Source organism: Ochotona curzoniae, unplaced genomic scaffold, assembly GCF_017591425.1.
Source record: "Ochotona curzoniae isolate NIBS_2020 unplaced genomic scaffold, NIBS_Ocur_1.0 scaffold_2587, whole genome shotgun sequence".
NCBI classification, from domain to species: Eukaryota; Metazoa; Chordata; class Mammalia; order Lagomorpha; family Ochotonidae; genus Ochotona; species Ochotona curzoniae.
In genome coordinates, this window is record NW_024467096.1 from 17,736,576 (window position 1) to 17,754,026 (window position 17,451).

Genomic DNA, 17,451 nt, shown 5'->3' on the forward strand with positions numbered 1-17,451 from the left:
GAGAAAATTCACTTATTTTTTCCAAAAGCAACCACAATAAGGTACCTGTTAAATTCCAAAAAACAAAAACAATCCAACAAAACCCCCAGAAATTCTCAGCACCACTGTACATTTTAATAGACATATTAAAGCAAAGAGGTGCCAGATTCATGTCTTATGAAATAAACACTTGAATTTAAAACCTTTGGGGAATTTTCATCACCTAGGGTGTAGTTTCATAGTTTCAGTATAGTTGGTCTCAAGTGGATTATCTGCTTTCTAGACTCTAAATCTCCACCACCTCTTACTCTTAATAAGCTATTCACATGAGTTTTCCTTGCTGCTCAAATCAGGCTACATTAAAAAAAAAAATCTTTGTATACCAGAACACAAAATAAACTTATTTTAACTATCATCATGTCAAACATACCAAAGCAAAATACACATTCACAATTCTTCAGACTTTCTTCTCCATCTACAATAAACATACTTGATGAATTTTTCTTTAGGGAAACTCACTAAAATAATCTAATTTTAAAAAAGACATTTAAAAGAATAATTCAGATTCTTCAAATTATATTTGTTCCATTGCTGACAGACCAGTTGAATGAGTTCCAAACCTAACTTGGCTTTGTTCTACACTTTTGTCATTTACTTATCTCAAATGAGAGGATAATATCTTCTTAGCCAGTAATTGCAATAAAGCTCAGTAAGAACTACTCTAAGTAAAAAATATAATTATCAGTGGTGGGAATTTTTAATCTTCGTAACTAATACCAATCAAAAAATTCTACAGATGCCAACTAAGTCTTGTTAGAATTTATTTCTTAAAGTAGGAGTAAATCAAGCCCTCATCAATTCAGTTTTTCACTACAAAGACATAACTGCGAAAACGTGTGGAAATCAGAACTGGGAGTTTCACTGATCAACAAGACGAGAAGTCACTCCATACTAACTCCCTGTACTTATCCATTTGATCATTCAGCTCAAGAGATGGGTAAGTAATTTTGTGAGACTACATTAAGCTGTATAAAATGATCATTCATAACTACATTTCAAAGGAGAAAAAAGAGGCCAGAAATAATAGAAATAGCATGATATATTTTCAAAGGGAGAAGTGAAAAGGAATGATTCCTTGAATGTAAGATAAAAGGTTCAAAGTGTTCTGCGTTAGACTGTGAGGTAAAGTATGATTTATCATTGTAGCTCCAAAGAAAGACTGACGGACTCATGGATGGACATTTAAAAAATATAAGCACAACAAAACAAGAAAACAATTAAACCAAAACTACATATGAGAAACAATGAAACATTAGTAAAGTAAAGGTGGCAATGTTGGGTCACTTCTCCCATGGCATGCCCCAAGCACAAAGACTTAGCAGATGATCCCCAGGAAGGTCCAGTGCAGTACTACCTAGTGCACGCAACAACTGGCCTGCTGGCTGCATGCCTCAGCTAGCAGGTGCCTACTGTCCTCCCCTCTGTGCTGGCTTTCAGCAAATTCATATGCTGAGCTGACTGAACCCTTATCTTCTTCCATCTGGAAGGACAGAAAAGCAGTAAGTCTCATAGTACAGAATGACACTCTCACCATACACGTTCACAATCAAAGCCATAAGCTTTAAGTCCACAAACTGAGGCACAAATCACGTTCACACAGAAGCACATTTACTACCACAAAAGAGCAAACAGAGCTTCTTCAGGGCAATCCCACAAGGCACACAAATCCACAATTTCTCAGTGCCCAAAGCCAAGTTAAAACCAAGTAGGTTTCCTTCTATAAAATTGAGTTTCTTCTATCAGACTGATTGCCATCAAGATTAAGGGTTCTTACTAAAAAGATAGTAAGAGCTCCCTTACAGCAAAGGTTCTTAGTGTAAAGATAGAGCTCCTTGATCAGCAAAGTACTCCAATGGCACTTTGACAGAGTCAATGGGTCACATGGTCTGACAATGTTATAGATATGTGGGTAAGGGGCTATATTTTGCTCACGTAATAAATTTAATTCTTCATTTGAAATATGTTTGGTGAAGGTCAATTAATTTATATGAATTTGTTTGTTGGTTTTCAAATTTATATTTACTTTAGAGACCTTCTAAGGAAGTTTATTACAAACGTACCTGTAGCCATCTTTATTTTAATCCTTATTAAGTTATGAGACACTGTCCACAATGAAAAAGCAAAAAACAATGCCTTATTTGTGTTTTCCCAGAATTAGGACTGATTTAGTAACTATTATTATAAAAACGTTGTGGTTAATTTTTTATATAAATGAAAATACAGTAGTAAAGTTCCTTAGTTTCAAGAGTATAGTAAGTTTGTGTGATGACAGCTTAAAAGTTTTGTTTAAAACACAGGGGGAGGGGAAATACTCAATATTTAATTTAAAAAATTGTTAACAGTTTTATGCTAATGTCTTTTTAACGTGATTAAAATTTGAAATCTCTTAAAGATATCTAACATTTATACAATTTTCCTGTCATGAGAGTAAACAGTTGAACTCTCCATGGAATACTGCTCAGTCAGTTTAAAAACAAGAAGTCTGTGGAGATACAGGTATATAGAAGACATACAAAACATACTGTTCAATTTATAGATGCACTAAATAGTAGCAAGGATATGAAATACTTTGGCAGCCATTCTACTGTACAAACACAAATATGCACATGTATTTACAACACAGATTAAGGCAAGATAAAAAATTAACGACTCTCACCTTTATGTAACTACATCTTAAAAGTGTAAACTTTATGATAATTTGTAAAGCTTAAATTACCCAACATGCAGAAGCATTCATAAATGTGAATAACATGACAAGCAGAAGCATTAGAACTGTGCTAGAAAAGGTAGTTAAAGTAAAAACAAATTAGAAAAGAAAAATAAACCCAGATAACAGATCTCTGTCTTGTTATCATGTTGAATTTTCATATGAATTTCTTCTCAAAGGAGAAAATTTTTTTTTTAGGTTTTACATACATTATTAGTAAAGGTCAAATTAACCAGAGACAGAGCTGTGCTAACAAAGCTGCCCCACTCTTTGTCATGCCTCTGCCCATCTTTGGAGACTGTTTAATTGACCTTTAGCATGCAGAAGAGTTAACGAGCTTCTACGCCTACTCTACCTAAGTTTGCTCAGCTGATTCCTTGCCCTCGACAAAGGCTGCAGTGCGATGAACTCGTCACTTAAAGCAACTGTGTTGGAGTACATCTATAAGTGGACAGAAAAGGGATGGGACACACAACAGGTCAGTGAGCTGCATTCATCACCTATGAGACAGACAAGGACAAGCTTTGCAAATACCGTACAACTGTTCCTACAAGTAGGTAATATCATACATAACCGACATTTGTATGGCTGTTAGTTTGTCACCAAAAGAATTTACTTTTCATTCTTAACACCACATCATTATTCTGGAGAAAAAAAAGCCCAGTATAAATGCTGACAGCTTTTCTCTTGATACCATTTTTCTTGCTACTTTTGGTAAACAGTAAGATAGCTGAGTTGTTAACCATTTATTTCTCCATTACTTAAAATCAGGAGTGATGGTATAAGGCTATACATTCATTACTTCCTGTAGCAAAGAAATAATGTATAGGACTTAAAGGATCATGCACTATTTAAGTAAAATAAGAAAACAAATAACCCAAAACTTCACAGCAGGGTAAATGGCTCCTGAGTATAAATATTTCCTTCTTGGATTAGATAACCTAGAATGTCTGGCTAAGTCATTTGGAAGTGAATTTAGTGAACCAAAAAGGGAGATTCTACTGGATTTTATAAACAGATTAAATGATTTATTACCATTCAATTTCTAATCAATTTTGGTTTATCATGTGTAAGGGCCCACCTTAAAGTACTAAACATTTTTCTACGAAATCCTTTAAAAAAGAGGTTATACCAAAGATTTAAAACTAACATAATTCCTTTTTTATCATTAAAAAATTTCAATGAATATATCTCATAAGTTTGCAAAAATTCTAGCAAAGAATTTCTAAGGACAAATGAGAATAAATCCAAGTATTTACTTTTATACAGAATTAAACTTTGGGGGCCCAGCATGGTGGCCCAGGGGTTAAAGTCCTAGCCTTGCATGCATCAGGATCCCATGTGGGCACAAGTTCATGTCTCGGCTGCTCCACTTTCCATCCAGCTCCTTGCTTGTGATCAGGGAAGGCTGTGGAGGACGGCCCAAAGCTTTTAGACTCTGCAGAGACTTAGCAGAAGCTCCTGGCTCTGGATTGGCTCAGCTCCAGCCGTTGTAGCTACTTGGGGAATAAACCAGCAGATGGAGGAACTTTGTGTCTCCTGTAAATCTGACTTTCCAATGAAAATAAAATAAATCTTAAAATAGAAGAAGAAATTTAACTTTGAGGCCAAGGCAGTGTAATAGCATGTGGCCGTGGTATCCCATACTAACACTAGTTCAATTCTCAACTATTTCTCCTCCAATCCAACTCCCTGTTGGTGGCCTGGGAATACAGTGGAGGTTGACCCAAAGCACTGGCCCCTGCACCTGCGTGAGAGACTCAGAAGAAGCCCCTGGCTCCTGATTTGATTCGCTATGCTCAGACATTTGCAGCCATTTGGGGAGTGAATCAGAAGGAAGATCCTCACTTCTCTCTGTAACTCTTTCAAGTAAAAAATAAATAAATAAATAAACCTTAAAAAAAAGCTTTAAGAGTGGTATCAGTGATAGACTTTAGTGAAATAAAACTTTATAGCAGCCACAAAGGGAAGACAAATGGCTGACTATAAAGGTGTAAGAAAAGTATTATACACTTTTTAAAAAGTGTATTAAAAAAGTATCAAAAAGAGTATGATTTATCTTTCTGAATACATTTAGGCAACACACTGTAGAGAAGAAGTTTGTCCCCACTGACGGCAGCATTTACATACCTTAGGCAGACAGAGGAATCAGGATTTGTGAACATTCTCAGCCCCCCATGGAGATCAGTTACCACAGAGCGACATCAGCATCCTCCTCATACGTACAATGACAACTTCTTCACTGATGCCAGCTTACAGAGGCAGTGTGGGGTCAGGTGTTCCTGTCTCTCACAGTCACGTAAGGAGTATTCAAATGTTACAGAGGAGGAGACTGATGTTGAGTGAGGTAACTTGATCATAGATACATGTCTTATGAATGATTGAAACGGCATCTGAATTACACTTGACTGCTCAATGCTTTGCTGCCTCAATGGTGTTTAAATTGAACATGTCTAGGATTAAGTTATCAAAGCAAATAAATGTTGATGAAATATTGTTAATATGATCAACAATTAAAACCAATGCACTATTTAGGAAATACATTTTCTATTTGTAGGATGAATCTATACCTAAATCTCCCAAATTTAAGCAAAATCTGCTTGTTATGAAACAGACATGGAAAAAAATCTCAATCTAATATTTGCCAGGTATAAGCATTAATTAGAATGTAATCTTCAGGATACATTACTCAAAACTATGATATAGTAAGAAGGACAAATTGGGATAGATTTCTAGCCCTTGTACTAGTCAAATATACAAACTATATATTCAATTAGCAGTTACCATTTCTTGACCATCTACTATGTGTCTTTTAATTCTTATCACAAAGAAAATGGGAAAGAGACTTCTCTAATAATGTTCCCAGTGAGGAAGCTGAGATGCAAAGTCATAAAATCACTAAGTGGCAGAGCTTGGATTTGAAATGAGATCCTGCTAGTCTCATATTCTGAAGCATAGTGTCAATATTTGCTGCAGTTCAACACTGATTAGTAATTCTTAGTGAGAGAATATACTTTGTGAAAGTCCAATCTACAAAGATTATTTAGGTCAAAAAAACTTGGTTCATACCTTTGTTAACAACAGAGTAACATGGGGGCTGGCACGATGGTTTAGCATGCTAATCTTACACCTGTGGCTCTGGCATCTCATTTCTGTCAGTTCTTTCAAAGAGTGAATATAAAAGGTGATTACCTGTGCCTTTTCAGTACTTGTAGGATGGAGCTGTCGGTCAAATACCTTCTTTACGACATCAAGAAAGAGACATGTGACAACCATAAGAATTATGGCAAACCAAGCAGAGCCACTTGACAGGAGCTGAATAAATACAAAGTACATATTCTGGGAGCCCAAAAATGGCCTGCAAAGAGAGACAGTGAGCTTCGTGAAAGTGAAAACTCAAAGACAAGAATCACACAAACACAGGATAGTTGAAAGTAACAGTTTTAAGAGCAGTCTAGGAAAATGTTCCAATTGTACATCATTATAATTAATTGAATAATTAAAGCACAAAATATTAAAAAAAAAAACAAAATCAATTTCATTTGTTTTTAGAGATAACTGTTTTTTCCTTAATGGGAAAGTGCAAGCAGTTGATCAGATAACCCTGGCTTAGTGGTAGGACAGGAGAAGAGAAATGTAGTTATTCAGATTCAGAGACGAAGAAAACTGACAACATATTTTCAATTTATTTCTTATACTGCTTTATTCACAGGCTCTTCTTTAAAAACATTTTAAAATAAACTCATTCACACAAAAATAAACTATTTATCAATAGTAGGTATTATAAAGATCACCTTTTTTGGATTCTATTTGTCTTGCTTTTTTAATGTATATCATATCAAAAGAATATGGGGACACCAAGAAATGAGGAAACTAAGAGGGTTATAAAAAATATTCATAAGCATATTCTTTTATAATCCAAAATGGAGGTTAGTGTTCAGTTAATTCAAGGTTTCTTTTTGCCTATTTTTGGTGGTTTTTGCCTGATAAATGAAACAAAGGCACAGCAAACAAACGTAATACAAACTGTCTAACAGAGAGATATCAGGTGTCCCTCACTCAACACAGACTCTCAGGCCAAGTGTTCATTTTTCATAGATCAGAACAGCTAGCTAAGATTCTGATTCTACCAATGAAGGTGATGTATATTATCTATCTGTCAGAGACAGTAACCTAACAACAAAAGTGAAATGGTTCTGTTTGACATATTTTATTACACATAATTAGATTTGGAGGAAATATGGTTAATAAAAAGAAATACTCATTGTAAGTAAAACAACTGAGCTTTAAATTCCAAGTTTGCTACTTTTTTCCCTTTGTGTCCATGGAGCTCAGTTTCCATATAGGAAAAATGGGGTAAGACCACTGTCATATAATACCTTATGTCAAACTTCTATAATTTACTCAATAAATGTTAGTCCTCCCCCCACACTTTCATGTTGGTAAGCTCAAATGAAATAATGACTTCATAATTAGCATGGTTATCAAAAATCTCCTGAGTAAAACTTCATCACAATAAGCATACTAAAATCATCACAATAAGCATTTGTTATAGTTGAATCAATATAATCAAAATATAGTATAGTTACTCACCAGAAAATCCCTCCATAAAACAAAGAAAATACAAAATAAAATATAATAGATCCCCAGGTAACAAGATGATTGATCCATGTCCAAAAATGAGTTTCCAAAGCCATCTAGAAGATAAATAATAAAAAATCCTTAGAAGGTTAAAACAGTAAAGCTTTAAAGTTTTAGATAAAACTCAGGAACCAGGCCATCTTCTGCTGCCTTCCCAGGCACATTAACAGGGAGCTTGATGGGAAGCGAAGCAGCCAGGACTCAACCAACATCCACATGGGATGCCAAGACCACAGGTGGAAGCTTTCACCCACTACACCACAGTACTGGCCCATTTTTTGACAAAATTTAAATGAATTAGTTAAAAGTGTCATCAGTGAGAATTACTAAATGCTTAAAAAGCAAAATATCTGCAACAAAAGAAATAAAATCATGTAAGTACTAATTACACAAACACAAATGTGTCTAAGTTTGTAGTTTCAGTACTAACCTTTACTGTCACTGTAATAACCATGACTGTGAAGACCAAAGTGCCAAATGTCCAGTTTCCAAACATCTAAATAGAAAGAATAATCCATCACATTTTGTGTTACGATGTTAGATCAGATAGATGCACAGCTTAACAGAAATTCCATGTTTATCATAAAGCAATTCTAAGTTTATTCCCAAGTGTAGTGCTCCCTTAGATAACAACAGGAAATCCAAAGATACGTGTAGAATTGTGTGGCACCGACTGATATGGCAGTTAATAGCTGTTTCATTCCTGTTACAAATCATGTTCACCTAACCAGAAGCTGTAGCTCACTTGACAACCCTGTCACAAAAAACTATCCAGCTGAAAATGTCAATTGTGCACAAGAAGAGAAACTGATTCTGAGAAACAAAAGATTGAAAAGAGATTAAAAACTACTAGGAAACCAGAGTAAGCTACAGGCCCTAAGAGCAGACGTCAAAGGAACACAGTATCTCATGGTCAAGTTCCTAAAGTCTGAGACATGTTCTTGGATTTAGAAATGTCGAATGCCTGGAGATAGAAATGGTGGTAAAAATTAGCTTCTTCAAGTTTTACTCTAAATACAGAGAAAAAATGTAATTATAGCAAACAATTGTGAGTCAAGGAAGTTTTGTTTTGTTTTGAAATTAAAGATAGGAGAGGAAGTATAAGGTACTGGGCCTGATCCAACAGGGGACAGAGAAGGCTAACTATAGGGACAAAGGACTGGGTTAAGGAAGAACTGGCTTAACAACAAACTAGGCTTGACTACTCACCTACTTATGTAAGAACTTACTTAAAAGTTGGAGAATCAAGATGGTGAAAGAGGGTAAGGACACGTTTGAACGGATGGAGAAACTTTTTATCAGGATGAAGCAGAGAGGACACATTCCAGGAAATAGGAGAGGACAGAACAACAACAGAGGGGTACCTGGAGACTGACAGACACAGGAAAGCAGCAGACACAATGGTGTGGTGTTGCATTGACTGATATTCCTGCAGCATTCAGCTAACGGCGATCTGAACTCCACCAGCAGCCAGAACTCCACCAGCAACAAGGTGGGAAAGGACTTTCACTGGGAGCTTGGGAAATAAACGCAAAGAACTGTCCATCCTGCTGGTCCGTTTGATTTGACCAGGAGCAGAGACAGAGCAGCAGATCCCAGACAGGCAGTGCAAGAACAGGGTGGATTTCACAACCCAGTCAGCCCATTAGAGCTGAATTGGTGCCATTTTGCGTAAGGAGGAAAAAGCAAGGGAAAGGACTGAGCATATGCTGAACTGGGAGTGAACTCATTTCTGACTCAGCAAACTGCATCAATGTGGCATTCCACGGGTTCCACCCAAGACAGGTCTGGGTAGCCCTCAGACCTGATGGCCAGCAGATCAAGAACTGTAGTAGTGGTGTGTCAGGTGCCATTTTGTACACTATAACAATAGCTTTAGGACTGCAGGGGAAAACAGTGAACTGCGCATGTGCTGAGCTCACAAGAACTCACTGAGTTCCGTGGATTGCACTGGTCCCACAGGGAAATAATATTGAGTGTGGCATCGTATGGGTCAAAATAGGTCCGTGTGGCACCAAGACCTAACATCCAACAAGTTCCGGCAAGATCAGTGCCACCAAAAACCTAGCTATACCAGATACCTGCTGTCTCTCTAATCCTGGAACCTGCTCCAACTGAAAGTGGGAGAAAGGTTGCAGAGACAATAGTGCAGCCTCAGCACGGTATCACAGGAGGTGGAGAGTGGTGAGCCAGGAGTTGGGGCTGTGGAGACCACAGTGGAAATCTGACATAAGAACCCAGACCTGGAACTCGCTGGAGGTTGTGGCACAAGTGGCTGCAAGCAAAGAGTTGTGTACCAACTGCAATAAGTAAAATAACATTGTAGCCCTGTGGGTGACATAGCTTAGAAACCTGCCCCAAGGAGAAGACTCTGCTAACCAGAAGTACAATGACCAAGAGCAAAAGAAGAGACAAAGGCACAATGAATATTACTGAAAACTCCCCTGCAAAGGAGCAAAACCCTATGCCAACCTCAGAGTTCACTAAGGAAGACATTGAGAAAATGTGGGACACAGAATTCACAAAACTCATTTCAAAGCTTCTGATCAACAATGAGAAGCACATAAAAGAGTTCAAAGAATTTAAGGAGGCAATGTATCAAATCAAGGCTGACATATCAGAAATTAAGAACACAGCAGAGCAAATTAAAAGTACAGTGGAAAGTTTCCAAAATAGAATGAAGCAAATGAAGCAAGCAGAAGAAAGAATCTCAGAATTGGAAGGTATCTCCTGTCATCATGGGAAAGCAAACAAAAAGCTGGAAGCAGAGCTGGATCAGATCAAAAAAAGTATTCAAGAATTGAAAGACACTATTAAGGGGCCAAATCTAAGAGTTATAGGAGACCCATAAGGTGCAGAAAGAGAAGCTGAGTTTGCAAATGTATTTAATGAAATGATCAAGGAAAATTTCCCTAATCTGGAGAAAGAATTGGGAAACAAGATCCAGGAGGGACACAGAACTCCCAACAGGCTTGCTCAAAAGGGATCTTCACCAAGACACATGATCATCAAGCTCTCTTCAATTGAACATAAGGAAAAGATCCTGAAATGTGCACGTGAAAAAAATCAACTGACATATAAAGGATTGCCAATTAAACTCACAGGAGATCTCTCCCAGGAAACTCTACAGGCCAGAAGAGAATGGAGTGACATATTCCAGATTCAAAAAGAATAAAATCATCAGCCTAGGACAACATATCCAGCAAAGTTTTCTTTTGTCTTAGAAAATGAAATACAATTCTTTCACAGTAAAGAAAAGTTAAGAGAATTTGCCTCTTCTAAACCTGCCCTACAAATGATACTTCAAGATGTTCTTTTGACAGAGAAGAGGAATAGCACCTGCCAAAACCAAAGGCAAACAGGAAGAACATCCCAATAAAATGACAACAGAAGACTAAACCAATGAACAGCCCATTCCTAAAATGACAGGACCAAGGTACCACGCATGCATATTAAACTCTGAATGTAAATTGCTTAAGTTCATTCAAATGTCATAGATTAGTAGACTGGATTAAAACACGAAACATCTATTTATTGACTAGAAGAGACATACTTCACCAACAAAAATCAGCAGAAACTATATCACATGGATTTTGCTGTTTTCTGTTGGTTTCATGTCTTCAAAACACTTTCTTCTGATTAAAGCATTCAATGACTCGTAGATTATACAGTAGCATCATTTTCTTCAAGAAGGTTCTTGATTTTCATTTCTTCAGCTACACATTAGTCATTAATAGCATGTTATTTAACTTCATGGTGTTGTTAATTTCTTTTTTCTCCTGATGTTGATTTTGTTTTGTGGCTCTTCATTTAAGGGGATGTGTAGTAGTTGTGTAATGGAGACTGTCATATCTAGTAACATGTCATTTAACTTCATGGCACTGTAAGCTTCTATTTTCTTTCTATTGTTGATATTGTATTATCACTTTTCACTTGGGGGATGTACAGTAACTGTGAAATGGAGACTAACATCCAGATGTGAGAATGCAGTGCAGTATACATTTCTGCTTCCAGACAAAGATGGACTCCCAATGAAACTGTTCATTATAACTTGACAAAAGGATGCTGGATTCTCTGCCACTGTCCATGCCTGTAATGATGCACATATGACTGTGTATGAAGAACTATATTTTAGTAATGATATAGAGGAACTAGGTGGTGGGGATGGAATTGGGGAGGGGTTAAGGCAAATGCCAGGAGCATATGGAACTGTATCATAAAATGATATTAAAAAATGTAACAAAAATAATAACTTACTGAAAAGTTACCTTTTATAAAGTAATTGGTTTTTCAGTTCACCAAACTTTCTCATTACAGACTAACTGCAACATATGACCAGTTGTTTGATGGTAAGTATATTTTTCTAAAGCATCCACAGACAGCAAGAAAATATTTGCAAGTTATTCATCTGTGAAGTGTAACCTTACAGGTAATTCAAATAATTTCAACAGTAAAAAATTCAATTAAAAATGGGAAAATTTAATTTGAGAGAGGGAAAGAGAGAAAGGAAGTGGTGGTGTTGGGGTGTGGGGGCAGAGAACATTCCTCTGGACCTGGCCAGGCTAACACTGGGACCTGGGACCTCAATTCAGGTTTCCCCATGTGGGTGGAAATGAGCCAATCACTTTCACCATCAACCTGCTGCCTCCCAGAGTGCACAGAAGCAGGAAGCTAGAACTGGAGCCAGCACTCCAGTAAGGGAGGCAGGCATTATAACTAAAGGCATAATCACAAAGTCAGATGTTTCTCAAAGGAAGACATACAAAAGCCAGCAAGTGCTCATAAAGCTGCTCAACATCTGTACTCATCAGGGAAATGCATATCAAAAACACAAGGAAGTATCACTTTGCTCCCGTTAGATTAACTATTATCACAAACACAAAAGACACGTGGCTGGTGATAATGTAGAGAAAGGAGAATCCTTACATACTGCCGGTGAGAATGTAAATAAAACAGCCAGGGTAGAAAACAGTATGGACATTCCTCAAAAAATTAAAAACAGAACTAGCATATGACCTAATAATCCCTATATTGAGTTTATATTCAAGGGAAAGAAAATAATTTTCTCCACTTTGTTTGTTGCAGTACTATCCATGACAGTCAAGAAATGGAAACAACCTAAGTGTCCACAAAGCGATGAATGGACTAAAAATGCAGTGGCTGCACACATGGAATATTACTCAGCCATGAAAGGATGAAATCTTCATAACTGCAGAGACATGGATGGAAACTGAGGCTATTATGTTAAGTGAGATAAGCCAAGCACGATGACGGGTACTGCAGGATTTTATTTGTATAAAGAATTTTTAAAAAGTTCATCTCATAGAAGTTAAGATCATAATGATAGTTTATCAACGGCTGGGAAACGCAGAGGAAAGGGGAGATGGGGAAAGGCTATTTTTTAATGAGTACTAGGCTACTGTTACACAGTAGTAAGAAGTTCCAGGGTTCTGCTGCACAGCGGGAGAATTACGGATAACGAGAAGGTATTGTATATGTGTCTAACTAGAAGAAATGATTTTGAATTTTGGTATTATAATGTTAACTGTTTAAAAGACATGTTTACTCTGTTATTACAGTGAGAATATGCATTGAAACATCACATGATGATTGAGTTTTTTGTCATTCAAAAATTTCAAAATTAAGAAATTTAATCCACATTGGTTATGTTTAAAACTTATCCTCAAAAGGAAAGTGCAATGATATTTATGTTATAATTCTAAAACTAAAGGAATTTAAATGGTTAATGTTCCTTGGTATTAGAAATCTCTTTCATTTATTACATGGGTCTATTTCATTACAGCTTCATTTGCTTATTTCTGTATGCCTTATACGTTTGAAGATCAAGTTGGTTAGTTATACATATATTGGTACATACGTATAACTCGTACAGCTATACATACATATATATATGTGTATACATATATGTGCATCTGCATTCTTGGTTCTGGCAGAGCAGGAGTGAAGCAGGACAGTCTGGAAGGGCGACTAAAGTTCTCCATCCAGCATTCTGCAAAGCTTGGTACAGTACTTGTGAATGACTGGTCCTTAATAAATGTTGGTCAGACAGATAAAATTCATATTCTTCTAACAGCAATTCTTGTATATCTGTGTCTCCAAATATTTTTTGCAAGGTGTTGCCAATGGAAAAAGGAACCCAAAGATGAGAAGCATTTCCAGCAAATCCCAGTACCAGTGACTTCATTTCTTTTCTTCCTAAAATCTATCCAACTAAGCCTGTAAAGAGAGGCCCCACTTGGGACCAACAGTCTCACAGTGTGAGCATTCCAATCAGGACACAATATCCTGGTTAACAATTTAATGACTAGCATTCTATCTCAACCTCACAGTTTTGATGATATCAAATGGTAATTTATGACATCCTTAGAATTACCACTGTGCATTGAAAAGTATCGTAGTGTTGCTTAGGCAAACAAAAATAAATTTATGCAATTAAAGCAAACAAAGAAAGACCTCATTTCTCATCTGAAAAATAGGATGTCATAACAGCATTATTGTCAGGATGAATAGACATGGGGCGGCAAGACACAAATGTAAGCATCAAATACACAGTAGCTATTAGCAAAACAGAATTCTGCAGTTAACAGGAAGGGGCACACCATAACCCATCATGTCAGCTCATTTTTGAATCACAAAATTATGTAGGTATTTGAGTTTCATTTACACATTATGCTATATTGCTTTTCTGTTTCAATTTTTATATGTATGAAACTTAATTTAACACCTAGATTTACATTTTAGTTTAACATCTCAAATATTATAAATTAGCTTTTAGTTTTATTCTGTATGATAGAAAACCAGCAATAAACAAACTGAGCTATTTAAGTATCTTCCTTCCAAAACTATGTATTTTACCTGGCCATTTCCAAGCAGAGATGTGTCTTCTCCCATTAGAAAATAGGATCCATAAAAGAAAATAAAGGCATGACTGAAACCCAGGATGGTCCAATAAAGAAATGTTTGAATGCTTAAGAGACGATTTTTACTAATGTCTCTGAATTAAAAAAAAGAGAAAAAGTGACACATTAGGATTTATTATTTATCTGTTAAATAATTATTACATTTGGTCATTAAAAAGATTTTAATCTAAAATTGTTTGAAAATATTAGCAGAAAATATAAATTGACAAACCACTGCTTCTAGTAAGATCACACATCACACCTGTTACCAGCTCGCAGTTCACATAAATTCAAATATATTTCTCATTTGATATAGAAATGACAAATGTGTAACTCCTCAGTTTAATTTTGGTAAGATATCTGTATTACCTTCTTCTTCTAACATCCAGTCACTCTGCCACAATGTTCTCTTTGGTGAGGTCAGCTGAGTGAGGTTCAGCATTTACATTCCTATTTTTGTTTTTAAAGGTTTGTCTTATTTATTTGATAGGCAGAGGTACAAAGAGAGAGGGAGGGAGGGAAGAAGGGAGAAGGAGGAGGAGAGAAACAGAGAGAAAAAGGAGAGAGAATTTTCCATTTGCTGGTCTCTCCCTAAATTGCTGTAACACCCAGGGCTCAGGTCAGGCCAAAGCCAGGAATGTGGAATTTCATCTATATATCCATGTGGATGGTAGGGGTTCAAGCATGTGCGCCACTGTATGCTGCTTTCCCAGTCACATTAGCAGGGAACCGGAGAGAAAGTGAAACAGCCAGGACTCCAAGGCGTTGCTCTTATGGGATGCTAGTGTTGCAGGCGGTGACAGGTACTGGCTTAACCCACGGTGCTACCGCACTGGCCCCAAGCTCTTTATGAATGTCTCTTACAACAGTAGCTATCAAGACAAGAAACAATTTGCACCAATCATAGGTTATGCATACCCTATGGAAGGTAGCAGGGAAATCAAAGGGAGCTATTCCATATCTGGATAACTGGCTACTCTGTAGGGGGACATGTCTAGAGCCTTCTGCAATTACTTCACAGCAGGACCCCCACACCGGTCCAGAGCAGCAGGTTTCCCATCCTTTCATTCTCGGTTCTGGCAAAGCAGGAGGGAAGCAGAATCTGGGAGGACAATTAACGTCCTGTAATCTGCAGTGATTATTACTCAAAAGCTGACAATATCAAAATCCATGCCACTTGCTGAGAATTCTAGACATCGCTAATTAATGAATAGCTTCTATGGGAAAGGCAGCATTATTGCTTTACAATAGTAGCTGCAAATTGCACAATTATCTAACACATTTCCAAAATAAAAGTATTCATTGTGTAAAATGTAGGAACATTTACTCAAAATTTATTTGATGTTCAGTAACTTCAAACCATAAGACAAGTACATTCCCTAATTTAGAGTTAATTGCCAAGATACCATCTCATATATTTGGATTATTTTATATACTTATTAGAATTAAAAAACAGAATATTATTTGCAATCACAAATGTTATGGACATTTAATATTGGAAAATGCTTACCTATAGAGGGTAGGTTTGTTCTGTAATATATGAGGGTCTATATGCTGTTCCAAAAGACTATAAATCAGAATAGGTAGGGAAGTAAAACAAATATTGTATAAAGTTAAATACACGCTGTCATACAGTGTCTAGAAAAAAAAATGGAGAAATTTTGAAAATTAAAATTATGTATTGCTAAGATTATCCTTTTGTATATAATGACAAAGCATAAAATTAGTTTTCACAACTGACACTTAAACCCATTTGAACAATTTGAATTTATTTTTATATAAGTAAATCATATTCCTAGACTTGTATTGTGTGGAAATTGGAATGTTTTGGTATGGCACATGTTTTTGGAATTGCAGTGAAATGGATGTAAATTTCAAGAATCTCCATAACTTGGCCACAATAATATTTAAAAATTTTCCCACACACGTCCTATCTTGCCTTACATCCATAACACATAGATCTTGCTTTCATGGCTTTGTTATGTCATGTATGTTCTATATTTCCTTTAAGGCAAAGAACAAGCCTTTCATGGAGATTTTTCATAGTGGTCCAACCCCCTGAGGATAGCGTCCTTCTCTGAACAGTCACAGGTGATACTGCTGGTTGGTACTAGCTGTTTAGCACTTTGCTCAGGCTTCAAATACTGATTTTTATTGTTATTAACACTGTCTCCCAAATCACATTGTAAAATTTCTGAAAACTTTAAATCCATCCAGATCAGGTCCCATGAAAAACTAGAGATAAATATATTGCCTTCCAGGCCCCTGTGGTTAAGGTTCTCCCCTAGCATGTGCTGGGAACCCATGTGGGCACAAGGTCTAATCCCGGCAGCCCACTTCCCATCCAGCTCCCTGCTTGTGGCCTGGGAAAGCAGTCAAGGACCACCCAAAGAATAGGGACCCTGCACCTGTGTGGGAGACCCAGAAGCAGCTCCTGGCTTTGGATCAGCTCAGCTCTGGCTGTTGGGGCCACCTGATGGAAGATTATCTGTCTCTCCTCTCTGTATATCTGACTTTCCAATAAAAATAAAATAAATCTTTAAAAGATTATTTTAAAAATATAGCTTTTCAATAAGTCAAAATCAGTGCTTTGATCAATTTGATTCTTATAGTGTATTACGTGAAAAGGATGGCTCAATAAATCAGAAGCAGTCAGTTCAAGTCACGGTCAAGACACCAATTTAGTTATGTGAATCTGGGCAAGATACTTATTTCTGTGAATTCAGCTCTCCTTTCCAGTGAAATAAAACAGATCAGGAATGACAAATATCAGACACATTGTAACTGAAGATGTAACTTGTGTCCATTTAACAGTCACTGCTAACAAATTACAGTGTTTCCTATCTGAATTTATGGCCTCTGAAACTTTTTCAGTATAGTAACTGGAGATAGCCCTACCAATTATTGAAAACTAGCTTCTCAGATGAAACTTGTTTGTAACCCTTGGCTAAATCAATAAGTGTGCTTTTGGACCTAAGACAATTCTGTCAAAAATAAAAGTGAAGTGAACTTCCAATGCTTTTCTGATCTGGTTTGATACAAATAAGCTGAAAAGTTATCAAAATTCTCTAATAAGAGTTAAAAGGTTATTTTTTTAAAGCACCTGCAATTAAGATACATGTTGGTATCAATATTCACTTCAAA

General features: G+C 36.6%; 1 protein-coding gene across 2 annotated transcripts in view; it reads right to left on the bottom strand.

Annotated features, from left to right (window-relative positions):
• Positions 1–17,451, bottom strand: part of ATP11B (ATPase phospholipid transporting 11B (putative)) — a 95,268-nt gene that overhangs the window by 12,427 nt on the left and 65,390 nt on the right. For both annotated transcript variants that reach the window (XM_041002579.1, XM_041002581.1), the window contains exons 24-28: positions 15,818–15,945; positions 14,264–14,402; positions 7,818–7,883; positions 7,340–7,443; positions 5,939–6,104 (exon numbers count right to left, since the gene is read on the bottom strand). In XM_041002579.1, coding sequence (XP_040858513.1) covers positions 5,939–6,104; positions 7,340–7,443; positions 7,818–7,883; positions 14,264–14,402; positions 15,818–15,945 — 603 coding nt within the window. The remainder of the gene's footprint in view (positions 1–5,938; positions 6,105–7,339; positions 7,444–7,817; positions 7,884–14,263; positions 14,403–15,817; positions 15,946–17,451) is intronic.